We start from the raw sequence: 12,523 nt of genomic DNA, 5'->3' as shown, positions 1-12,523 counted from the left end.
GGCCCCTTTCTCATATATGGGTGTGGTCAAGGTCCTTTTCAACCCTTTTTTTGGTTGCTGTAACAGGCCCTCTAGGTTCCCACCCTCACAGCAGTTATATGAACTCTATTGTTCATGAATATTCTATATTTGTACAAAATTATTTTAGTATGCTGGTTTAAAAGTTGCAATATTATCTGTATTTCATAGTGCATAATTCTAGTCCTAGCATATGAAAAATTAAATAAAATCTGTAAAATAAAAGATAACAAGTAGAAGGTTTTTCAAAACTGAGAAAGATATATTTTATTGTAATATAGACTCTGGTTCACATTGCTATAGCATGTTTAATAAGGGTTGTCTCTTATGTGCTCCAGAATCTTTTTCAGTCCCAACCAGGTCTCCTGTGCTGTTGGTAAGATTTGAGTGGCTGGAAGCAGAAAACCATAACGTCCTGTGTCTCTAAGTTCAAAGGCAAATGAGTATTTTATTCCAATGTCATAGGTCCAGTCAATACTTCCACCACTAGCTTGATCTGCAGCAAGAAACCAATAGTTATATTAACTCATAAGATAATACATCATAAATTACAGTAATAACATACAGTATGACAGATGTATCAGAGATGAATAATGTACCACACACATCGAATAACAACATACACTCTTGATTGCCAGAGGTTGAAAACTAAATCTCAGACCATTGAAGGACAGCTAGTTAGCCAATTGATTACTAGTGAATGCTACAACATTGTCAGGGATATTTAATAAGCCACTAGAACTCCAAGACTTGGAAATTGGACTTTATACTGACTACTAATGTTTGGATAAACAGAGGATTATAAAGAATTGACTAGACACTATTCTTAGAGGATATACCCACAGCACTCCAGAAGAAGACAATACATCACTTAATTTTTATACTCTTCCCAAACCATAACAGGTCATATACAGAAATCATGGAGTCCCATAGTAAAATTCATTTATGTAGTGTGGTTTGACTCCAGTATTGTTTGTGACATAGTTACAAGTCAGAAAAAAAGTTACTCAAAAACTCTGTAAATACTCTAAATGTAAATGTTCTAAACACCATATTTTTCAATGTATGTGTACTAGAAAAATGGTACATTGATAAATATTCTCCAGCACGCATAAAATTCACTGCTTTCTTTTACATAGTAAGGTGAAAGCACTAGATGCCTTTAACCTCAACTAGTGTGAGCTCAGTTCATAGGAATTTATATAAGTGCCTTAGATAGAAACTATACGAATCTCTACATAGTGACCACCTCATAGCATAGCAATTAATTGTGTTACTGTAATGCAATTTATAGACATGTTTCAGACAGAATCCATTGTCATTTTTCGTTTCCACTCTCAGCTTACTGGTAAAAGGGTTATCAATTTACTTAGACCAGTTACAGCTATTGCCTATACAGTCCTATGAAAAAGTTTGGGCACCCCTATTAATCTTAATCATTTTTAGTTCTAAATATTTTGGTATTTGCAACAGCCATTTCAGTTTGATATATCTAATAACTGATGGACACAGTAATATTTCAGGATTGAAATGAGGTTTATTGTACTAACAGAAAATGAGCAATATGCATTAAACCAAAATTTGACCGGTGCAAAAGTATGGGCACCTCAACAGAAAAGTGACATTAATATTTAGTAGATCCTCCTTTTGCAAAGATAACAGCCTCTAGTCGCTTCCTGTAGATTTTAATCAGTTCCTGGATCCTGGATAAAGGTATTTTGGACAAACAATTCAAGTTCAGTTAAGTTAGATGGTCGCCGAGCATGGACAGCCCGCTTCAAATCATCCCACAGATGTTCAATGATATTCAGGTCTGGGGACTGGGATGGCCATTCCAGAACATTGTAATTGTTCCTCTGCATGAATGCCTGAGGATTTGGAGCGGTGTTTTGGATCATTGTCTTGCTGAAATATCCATCCCCGGCGTAACTTCAACTTCGTCACTGATTCTTGAACATTATTCTCAAGAATCTGCTGATACTGAGTGGAATCCATGCGACCCTCAACTTTAACAAGATTCCCGATGCCGGCATTGGCCACACAGCCCCAAAGCATGATGGAACCTCCACCAAATTTTACAGTGGGTAGCATGTGGTTTTCTTGGAATGCTGTTTCTTTTTGGACGCCATGCATAACGCCTTTTTTTTATAACCAAACAACTCAATTTTTGTTTCCAAAATGAAGCTGCCTTGTCCAAATGTGCTTTTTCATACCTCAGGCAACTCTATTTGTGGCGTACGTGCAGAAACGGCTTCTTTCTCATCACTCTCCCATACAGCTTCTATTTGTGCAAAGTGCGCTGTATAGTTGACCGATGCACAGTGACACCATCTGCAGCAAGATGATGCTGCAGCTCTTTGGAGGTGGTCTGTGGATTGTCCTTGACTGTTCTCACCATTCTTCTTCTCTGCCTTTCTGATATTTTTCTTGGCCTGCCACTTCTGGGCTTAACAAGAACTGTCCCTGTGGTCTTCCATTTCCTTACTTTGTTCCTCACAGTGGAAACTGACAGGTTAAATCTCTGAGACAACTTTTTGTATGCTTCCCCTGAACAACTATGTTGAACAATCTTTGTTTTCAGATCATTTGAGAGTTGTTTTGAGTAGCCCATGATGCCACTCTTCAGAGGAGATTCAAATAGGAGAACAACTTGCAATTGGCCACCTTAAATACCTTTTCTTATGATTGGATACATCTGGTTATGAAGGTCAAAGCTCACTGAGGTTACAAAACCAATTTTGTGCTTCAGTAAGTCAGTAAAAAGTAGTTAGGGGAATTCAAATCAATAAAATGATAAGGGTGCCCATACTTTCGCACCGGTCAAATTTTGGTTTAATGCATATTGCACATTTTCTGTTAGTACAATAAACCTCATTTCAATCCTGAAATATTACTGTGTCCATCAGTTATTAGATATATCAAACTGAAATGGCTGTTGCAAACACCAAAATATTTAGAACAAAACTTTTTCATAGGACTGTATATGGCTAAGGACATGGGGGAAGACACAGAGGAAAAGAGCGCTTCTGCAGCTTCTAGTAAGTGTTCTAGTAGTATAAACAATCAGTTATTGTGCTATCAGATCTAGAATATGAAAAAATGGCTCAATAAATAGCACTTTTAAAGTAACAACAATGTTATCATGCATACTTACAAATAGTGGAGCATATTGTTCCAACTTTATACTGGGTGCCATACAAGGAGCTCAATGCACTAGCAGCAGCATTGCCAACGTTGTTCTAGAAGAATGCAGACACAACAAGTCTTAGTTATTTAGCACTATGCAATTACATTCTTTGATACATTTGTTTTTACCGCAATGGAACTTACAACCTCCCTCCAAAACCAAAGATTTTACAAAAGTAACACACAAACCCAGACATCCTCCCTATTTGTTTTATTAATATATAATCTGGTTTCTTTAATTTATTAGTAATTTATTATTTATTTAATCTAAGGTTTCCGAATTAAAAGACAGTTTTTTACTATGGTTATGTTTGACTGCCTCAGTTCTTCCAACAACAAAAGCCGAACAACAGCTCCAATGAGGATACAGCCTTCTTCCATTTTATCTAGATATACCCTTACCATTAGAATATGTTACTTTCGCTATATTCTGATTCAGATACATTTCCTAGTTAATCCTCAAATAAAAACGCAATTGGTGATTCTGTCACCCTTGTTTTCAGAGTTGTCCTTTTCTAAAAGATCTTTATAATCTTACACTCTCAGCACATAAGATCACTGTTTCCTTCTCGTATAAGGAAAATGTTGTTTTTGTACCGTGTTAGCCAGTGGGTAGGAAATATAAAAAAAATAAAAAACTTGAAAGTCTTCAGTAGATGATACCTTTTTTAATGGCTATCTGTCATCATTATAAGTTAGCCATTAAAAAAGGTATCATCTACTGAAGACTTTCAAGGTTTTTGTTTCCTTCTCTGCAACCCCTTAAACATTTACGGTACCTCCTCCACAAAATATCTTTAACTCCTTCCTGACATTTGATATAGGTAAATCATAATGTCAGGCCAGCTCAGGAATGGGAGCCAGGCTGTCATAACTCAGAACTGCCACTAAACAGTGGATAGAGCCATCTGCTTCTGGCTCCATCTGCTATAGAGTTCCAGGGCAGACAGTTACAACTGGCAGAGAATTGTGAAATAATGAGTTTGATTCTTAGTTTACAATTGACTTACAAGTTCTGTAAAGTGAGCAGGGTTGGTACACTTATATCCATAGGGGAAAAGCAGATACTGGGAGTAGCTGTGGATGCTTATGAACCCTTTGATTTTGCCGTGTCCTCTAATAAAGTTAGCAACTGCCTTTACTTCCACTTCAGACTCTGCTCTTGGTCCAAAGTATGAGTCAGAGCAGGGGTCTGAACTGGCTCCTGGACCTACAAAGGAATAAAATGGAAAGTAATATATACAGTATATACTTGTTCATTTAAAAAAAAAATTCTTAAAGGGAGTCTGTCACCAGAACCCAACATATCAACCCATGACCCTGTAAATAGATAGGTTAGGGTCAGCTGAATCAAACAGTGTTTTCTCCTTGTGAATATATCACTGTTTTCGTCAATATGCAAATAAGCTGTTTGGAGCAGCCCCTGCCTCACCCGGCTAAACAGCAAAGCAATCTGTATTGGGCTCATGCGGTATAAGGTCAAACCAGAACAGAGCAGATAATTTGGCAATGTTATTTGCACCATCTACATTTCTAATGCGCTACCCAAATTTTTATGAGCCTTCTCCTATAGGGCAAGGCCAGACATAAAGCGGCCAGGATGTGGACAAAAATCACATGGCCAAGTCAGGCTTCTGTTATATCATGAAAAAATATAATTTAATTATTATATGTTAATGGTTGCACAGTGATGTGGGCGTACATGTCTTTGAGATTTTCAGCTGGTCTAACGTTAGACAATGTGAGCTTTCCCTTGTTGAGGGCTGCCGAATGTGGCAGCTGTAATTCAAGTTCGTCTCCCATAAATTCTGCATTCATATGTAACTGCAATATATACCCCTGGACAATGGAAACTTTCCCTGGTAGAGGGCAGCATGTGGCTCCTGGTGCATATATTATATCACATATTAGCCCTCAGCTCCTTATGGATTGGCTAGTCATTATGCCCAGCAGCAGTCATGCTCAGGACGAGAGCACATAAAGCAATGTTTTTAAACATGGGGGCTCTGCAATCTCCATGAATTAAAAACAGAAAGACATATTAGGATTAAATCATGTTCTTGCCTATGTACACACTCAAAACTGTCTGTATTTCTGGACTGTAACTGAGTAATAACACAGACAACAGACATGGTTGGAACAAGTATATAATAAGAGACAGGGCCATGTTCATCCTCCATCTCCACACAGAGGACAGACCTATTTATTAAGCTGTGGGAGGCAGGGGTGCGCCTCTAATGAGCCGAAGTGAGGCGGCCGCCTCAGGCGGCACTATCAGGAGGGGCACTGGTCTGTGTGTGTCCCATCAGGTACATTGCTCTGCAGGTAACTTTACCTGATGGGATGCACTCAGCCTAGGTTTCCCTCCTACTCCTAGGTTGCCCCAGACCATTAATCTATGCTTCACTGCTAACTAAATCGGCGTCTGCAAGACATCGCTCTAGTTAAAACTAAATCTGTGACTCTGTCTTGTAAATCACAAGCAACTGCGGTTTACAAGACATCGAGAAGACAGAGACTATGATGTCATGCGCCTCCTACGCTGAGACCCAGACGTCCTGTGCGTGGTTATCCTGGGTGATGAAGAGGAGACATCGGCTTCATCAAGGGCTCCAAAGTGGGTGAGTATAACTTTTTTTTTTTTTAGCCGAGTTGTAGGTATTTTAAGGGGTCGTTAGGAGGGGGGCACTTTATATGTTAACAAGTGTTATTTATATGAGGGCTATTAGGGGCATTATTAATACAAGGGGGTATATATAAGGGCTATTATTAGTATTTAGACATAAACTTGTCTAAACACAATACCAGGCCTCATGAAGTGTGCGGGGCTCTGTGAAAGTTAACTTGTCAATACAGATACAGGATGTTGTTAGAGATGATTTCTTAAATAGGGCGCTGTAAGGGAACCACTCCTGTGTGTCCCTGGATTAAGGGCCTACTAACAGCTACAACCCCTATAGCTATTGGGTCACTGCCACTCATAAACTGCTATAAACTGTTTGTGAGATCTTACCCCCAAAACCAGCATTCCAGTTTCTGTTGGGATCAACACCAATGCATCGGCTACCACTGTTAACGGAGCGGGTTTTACGCCACATACGGTTCTGATAATAGAAAGAATTACATTTAGACAGCATTGTACTTTAACCTTTTTCCAGTAACTTTGCTAGTAATTACAGTGTAAAATCACAATCATAATATGAACAAAATATATAATCTATTTTACGATTTATATAATGTAAGCTGTGACTAGTAGCAGGTGTGGATTCACTATATCACCTAACCTGAGGGCATTGTCTAAATGGTCCCTGGTTTTCACCCTTTAACCTCTATATAGGAATGTGGAAATTGTTGCATAGGACGCCAGGTCGCTATGTCGAGTAATCCGGGTCTAGGAGACAGCTGATGTGGCAGTTCTAGAGACATTGATGCAAAGCACCAATAACTGAGGTAGGGGAGAAGTTTGGGTATAGGCAGAGGTCAGGGCTTGCAGAATTCATGCATAGTCAGAGGTTAGGCAATAGGTCAGGCTTGGTAGCACAGATTCAGGGCCAGATGGTGAAGAACAGCAGACAGAGATGATGTCTGATAACAAGCCAGTATAGACAGTAGAGAGAACTGAATAACACTTTTACTTGCACTTTAGGAACCAAATTACAAGAATAGAGGATGGGAGAGCAAGGTATTGGGGAGGAGGTAGAGCTTGGGGGCTTGTAAGTGAGCTGGCTGTTTTAACAGCCAGGAGGAATTGCGATTCTGTTGTGGTAAACCATTTTTTACATGGTAACTATTATAAATATTGGGATCACAAATAAAGGATGGATCAACTTTATTGTGATCCCCAAGTTTATTTTATATACCCAAACAAATGTATTTTTGGGGGTATATATTTTAACCATTACAAACGAAATTGTTCATCATCTATGTATCAAAACCATTTTGAAAAACATTCTTATGTAACCATAAATTTATCATCCTATGTACACCTTATATTACTATGTTAATGGATAATAATAATAATGCATACAATGGCACTTGTATACTTACACTTGAGTGGGTAAAAGCATATCCATCAGGATTTGTCACAACCAAGAGAAATACATCATAACTGTTCAACAGAGAGGTTACAGATGCATCCTTTCCATAGTCAAAAGCAAGCTTTAAACAGAAATTTAAGAATTACCATTAATGTATACAATACATACAATATTAACCCTCCATTGATCACCAACAATATTAACAATAACCCTTTCACTTCCCTAGACTACTTGAAATACTGAAGTTAATCTCTTTACTACCCTAGAGCACCAGGTATACTCACATTACTGCTGTCATTGCATTAGACCCCCAGGTATACTGGAATTAACCAGTTCACTGCTCTAGACCACTAGTTATACTGACATTAAAGGGGTTGTCCAGTCCACAGGATAGGGAATAACTTTCAGTTGGGAACAAACCACAGTGACTGGTCAGAAATGTGTGCCATTATTTCATTTATTTCAATGGGACTACGGGAAATAGTTTAAATACAGGGCCTGGCTATATTTGGCAGTCTCACTGAAATGAATGAAGTGGCAGAGCGCATTTTTGAAAAGCTTCCTTATTAAAACTTGGACGGACCCTTATATTGGCCCCTTTGCTGCTGAAGATCACCAGGGATGCTGACACTTTTATTGCACAGACCATTATACTGTACATACAGACATTGATCTCTTCATTGTCTTAAACCACCAGGAACACAGACTGCAATTCTTTCACTGCCCTAGACCTTCAGTATTGTAAAAATATATTAATAAAAATATAAACTGGACTGCAACTGGATGCTCTTTAACCCACTACTGGTGGCTCCAAGCTAGATTTGAGGAGCAGTTTGTGATGTCCAGTGCTAAGAATCAGTGCACACAAAGATTTTTGGCGCTGATTTTGACGCTGAATCCACCTTAAAGTAAGCCTCCAAAAAAAGCCTCCCAATAGAACTCTATTGGGAGGCTTTTTTTTTGAAGGCTGATTTTGAGGCGGATTCAGGGTCGGTTCACATTATCTTATGTGTTCCGTCCGGTTAAAGTCTGCATGGAGACCTCCCCGGACAGAATAAAATAGCAATTGCAAGCGCTGTGCTGTGCTGTAAAAGCACACAGACCCCATTATAGTCTATGGGGGTCCGTGTGCTTTAACTGCACCAGTGGCTTAACTATCGGGGTAGCAGGGGTAGCAGCTGCCACAGGGCCCAGGACATTAGGGGCCTTGGCGACAGCCGTTACTGCTGCGTTTTTTTGGGGGGGTTTAATAGGCTGTTACCAGCTGGAGTTACTCCAACCAGTAACAGGCCCTACTTATCGCGCTGTACAGTGGTGCGGGGAGGAACGCCCCCTCCCTCTCCTTATAATACTCGTCTATGGACGAGCTGTGTGAGCAGAGGGAGGGGGCGTTCCTCCCCGCTCCACAGTACAGCGCGATAGGCGCCGCGAGGCAGAAGGACGTTCCTGGCTAACAGTCAGAAACGCCCTTCTGACACTAAAGCGCTACGGTCCCGGGACCGATAGCCCTTTACACCGGGCACGGATCGGGAAAGCCGACAGTGCGCTGAATTCAGCGCACTGTCAGCTTTCCAGCAGTATATAAAACTGCATGTGCCCGATTTGATGAAAGGTCCTCTTTAAGGGCCAATGTTCTCATCCATCTGTTTTAGCTAAAAATAAAGATTCTCTGTTAATGCAAATGATAACCTCACTTAGTAGGCTGCTGCATTCTTTTGAGTTCACAGCAGGTTTTAATTTTGCTCTTTTAGACCAAATGAATGCCACTGACCTATGGATATCACTTCTAATGACATTTGTTAGCCACCAGAAATACATTTAATAGAAAATGTAATCTAATAGCGATCCAGAAAGCTGATATTGTCTACAGTTACCTTGTGTGCAGTCCAGAGAGCAGTAGCTTGGGTGACCCATTCACGGGAGTGAATGCCAGCATCAATCCATATTCCAGGACGATTAGCACCAGTGCTAAACTGTAATGTTAACAAGCAGTTTAAGTAACACAACCATAACAACTCCCAGTCTTTTAGTTCTCATCTGAATGAACTTTTGTTCAATGTTGGCCTACTGTTCCAGATACTTTACACTATCTACTCATTTCTAAACACCATATTGTAGCATATGAGAAAACATTTGATCATAATATTTAAAACACTTACCTTAAGAACATACAGAGGACGTCCCTCATATGATGATCCAATCTGCTGTTTGCTGACAATTGTTCTGTAATCCAGAACAATTGCATCAATGGCCTTGTATAGCTGTCATAAAAAATATATATATATATAAAAGCTACACAAACAAACAAGTTCTAGTCTTTACATATAGTCTGCATCCATTCTCTGCAACAGTTTAATGTCCATTGCTGTCATCCTATGATTGAAGACAGCAACAGATGTTAACAGTATGAACACCCCCTTAGCCTTAAACTGCTGCAGCAGAATATCTTATCACAGAAAACAACAAAATCCAATATAAAGTCATTGAAAAAAAAACATTTTTCAATTACTTTTTATTACTTTTACTTGTTTTTTTGTAATCAGATGATGCAGCAGAAGTTTAATCAATTGCAAAAGTTCTGGTTAACTCTGCTACATCTGTATATATATATATATATATATATATATATATATATATATTTAGTATTATATTTTCTTACAGTTAATTGCTAATATTGAATATGGCATAATACATTGCAGAAAACTATAATCTGTCATGAAATAATGTTCCTTACATTGTCTAATGTGTGATAAGCCTCATAGTTAAAAGTACCAGCGTTGCGTTCCTTCCTTTCATTGATTTCCATCTCCTCCTTTTCTTTATTAATCAAATCCTACAAGATGATAAAAACAGCAATTTATTACAATTTAATACATCCAATGTACTGTCATCTATGAATAACATACAGTACAATTTTATTAAATCAATGCATGTCCTCCAGGAAGAAAATATGTTATAGTACTTATACTTATAGCCTTATGCTGATGTACTACCATTTTTATGGATTTTATGTCCACCATGTAATGATCTCTACTATAAGAAGACACCTTGAAGTTCACTGTTACAGAACCCCCCCCCCCCCAAAAAAAAAAAACAACAAAAAAAAAACAAGCTGCAAAGTATTACTTACATTCATATATCATCATATATCACCTACTACTAGTTTACCTGTAGATCCTCTATCATTATGGAATAATCAATGTTGCGTGATTCCAGATAAATCTTCACTGACTGAAGACTCTCAAAGGGAACTCGGACGTCAACTGGATTTTCTGGATTAGAAGGTTCAGTCCAGAAATCAAGCTGCACAGACAAAAATGTAAATATTCATTATAACATAGTGTACTCACCGTGAAAGTGGATAGTCAAATCTGGTTTCTAGAATCTAGTTCTAATCGGAACAATGAGTGGTGATCCACATACATGTTAATAATAAAATAGCCATACCTGGAGATGTGCCAGTGATTGCAGATCCTGCAACTGACGTATTTGGTCAACATTGTTTGCTTTGATCCTAAGCACCTGCTCCCTGAAAAAGACAGTTTTGTCTGTATTATGATGATTAAAGGGATTCTGTCTGCAAGAAAATCTCTATCAAACTACTGCCAGTACCTCATAGGGCTGCTTCTACACTTTCCAAAGATTCCATCCTTATTCTGCATTGCAGCTTCATTATCATAAAAATCTACATTTTATTAGTATGCAAATGAGCTAAAAAGGGCTATAGGGTGTTTATTTTCTTTGTGGGAGAAGAAACGCCCCTAAAGCCCTTTTCTACTAATTTGCATAAGACTAAAACACTTATTTTCATGAAGATGGAGCTGAAATGCAGAATAAGAAAGACATCTTTGGAAGGTGTAGAAGCCTACAACGTACTGTTAGTAGTTTGATAATGATTTTCCTGCTGACAAACTCCCTTTAAAATATGTTTTCATTGAGTAACTAGATTAAAGTGGCTCCAGATTATTTTAGATCAAGCATGAAAATTGAATGTAAAAACCCAACATAATACAGCAAAGTACAAATACAATAATTTCTTGCATACAAAACATGCTTCTGTTCACAATAACATCATGGTTTCTGTTATTTCCTGAACCGCAACACTTACAAAATATCTCATTGGCTTAAAATGTGTTCAACAACAAAGAAAAGTACAGGATTAAATATTACCAGGTGGAAACTCTCTAAAGTTGGCATTAAATAGCACAACTTTAAACTTACCCTATAAATGTCTCTTCGCAGAGTACACCTGCCACTAGGGCAGTGAGAAGCAACAGGAGGTTCATGGTGAAAGTGAAATTTTTCCACACTCAGTGCAGGGTATTTATAAGAACTGATTGGATATCTGCACTTTAACCCAGTGAGAAGCTGCAGATGGTCAGGTTTAGCTCAAGGTAACTTGTCGAAATAAGGCTTGTGTATTGCTCAACACTTGGTTTTCTTATCCTTTCCTCTTATCCTTTTATGTACAAATACCTGAAATGTGCTACTTATGAATTTTAATTATAGATGAACAATGGCTATACTAACACAGGGAGAGTTTAGAAAACATTTGTGCTCATATATAGGTTCTGCAGTTCTGGTTCTGATGCTGTCTAGGTGTCCACCTGTCTGCACTTCCTAGTGAACATAAAGAGAAAAATGTCTGTGGTGGATGAACGCTGCTTAGCTGTGGTGCGAAACACGCAAGAGGTAGTATCAGAATGCAGTTGCATATTTATTATATAATTTCAGGCAACGTGTTTTTACAGTCCTATGAAAAAGTTTGGGCACCCCTATTAATCTTAATCATTTTTAGTTCTAAATATTTTGGTGTTTGCAACAGCCATTTCAGTTTGATATATCTAATAACTGATGGACACAGTAATATTTCAGGATTGAAATGAGGTTTATTGTACTAACAGAAAATGCGCATTATGCATTAAACCAAAATTTGACCGGTGCAAAAGTATGGGCACCCTTATCATTTTATTGATTTGAATACTCCTAACTACTTTTTACTGACTTACTGAAGCACAAAATTGGTTTTGTAACCTCAGTGAGCTTTGAACTTCATAGCCAGGTGTATCCAATCATGAGAAAAGGTATTTAAGGTGGCCAATTGCAAGTTGTTCTACTATTTGAATCTCCTCTGAAGAGTGGCATCATGGGCTACTCAAAACAACTCTCAAATGATCTGAAAACAAAGATTGTTCAACATAGTTGTTCAGCGGAAGGATACAAAAAGCTGTCTCAGAGATTTAACCTGTCAGTTTCCACTGTGAGGAACATAGTAAGGAAAT

At 38.3% G+C, this 12,523-nt stretch overlaps 1 protein-coding gene across 1 annotated transcript; it reads right to left on the bottom strand.

Moving 5' to 3' along the window:
• Positions 1-259: 259 nt before the first annotated feature.
• LOC142204540 (carboxypeptidase A2-like) lies at positions 260-11,527 on the bottom strand. Its single transcript, XM_075275858.1, has 11 exons — positions 11,463-11,527; positions 10,689-10,830; positions 10,410-10,544; positions 9,976-10,074; positions 9,401-9,502; positions 9,116-9,214; positions 7,252-7,362; positions 6,218-6,308; positions 4,215-4,414; positions 3,173-3,257; positions 260-514 (listed from the first exon to the last, which is right to left on the bottom strand). Exons 1-11 carry the CDS (start codon positions 11,525-11,527, stop codon positions 327-329), a joined length of 1,317 nt encoding a protein of 438 aa, XP_075131959.1. The 3' UTR covers positions 260-326.
• Between the last annotated feature and the right edge of the window lie 996 nt (positions 11,528-12,523).

The sequence above is a fragment of the Leptodactylus fuscus genome, chromosome 5 (assembly GCF_031893055.1).
Source record: "Leptodactylus fuscus isolate aLepFus1 chromosome 5, aLepFus1.hap2, whole genome shotgun sequence".
NCBI lineage: Eukaryota > Metazoa > Chordata > Amphibia > Anura > Leptodactylidae > Leptodactylus > Leptodactylus fuscus.
Note: the sequence above shows the minus strand (reverse complement) of the source record. Positions and strands in the feature narration are given on the sequence as shown.

Coding starts and splice junctions, on each gene's coding strand:
- LOC142204540 (XM_075275858.1), bottom strand. CDS start 11,527: ATGAACCTCCTGTTGCTTCTCACTGCCCTAGTGGCAGGTGTACTCTGC. Junction 9,215..9,400: donor GTCCTCTGTATGTTCTTAAG/GTAAGTGTTTTA, acceptor TTAACATTACAG/TTTAGCACTGGTGCTAATCG. Junction 6,309..7,251: donor ATGCTTTTACCCACTCAAGT/GTAAGTATACAA, acceptor TTCTATTATCAG/AACCGTATGTGGCGTAAAAC.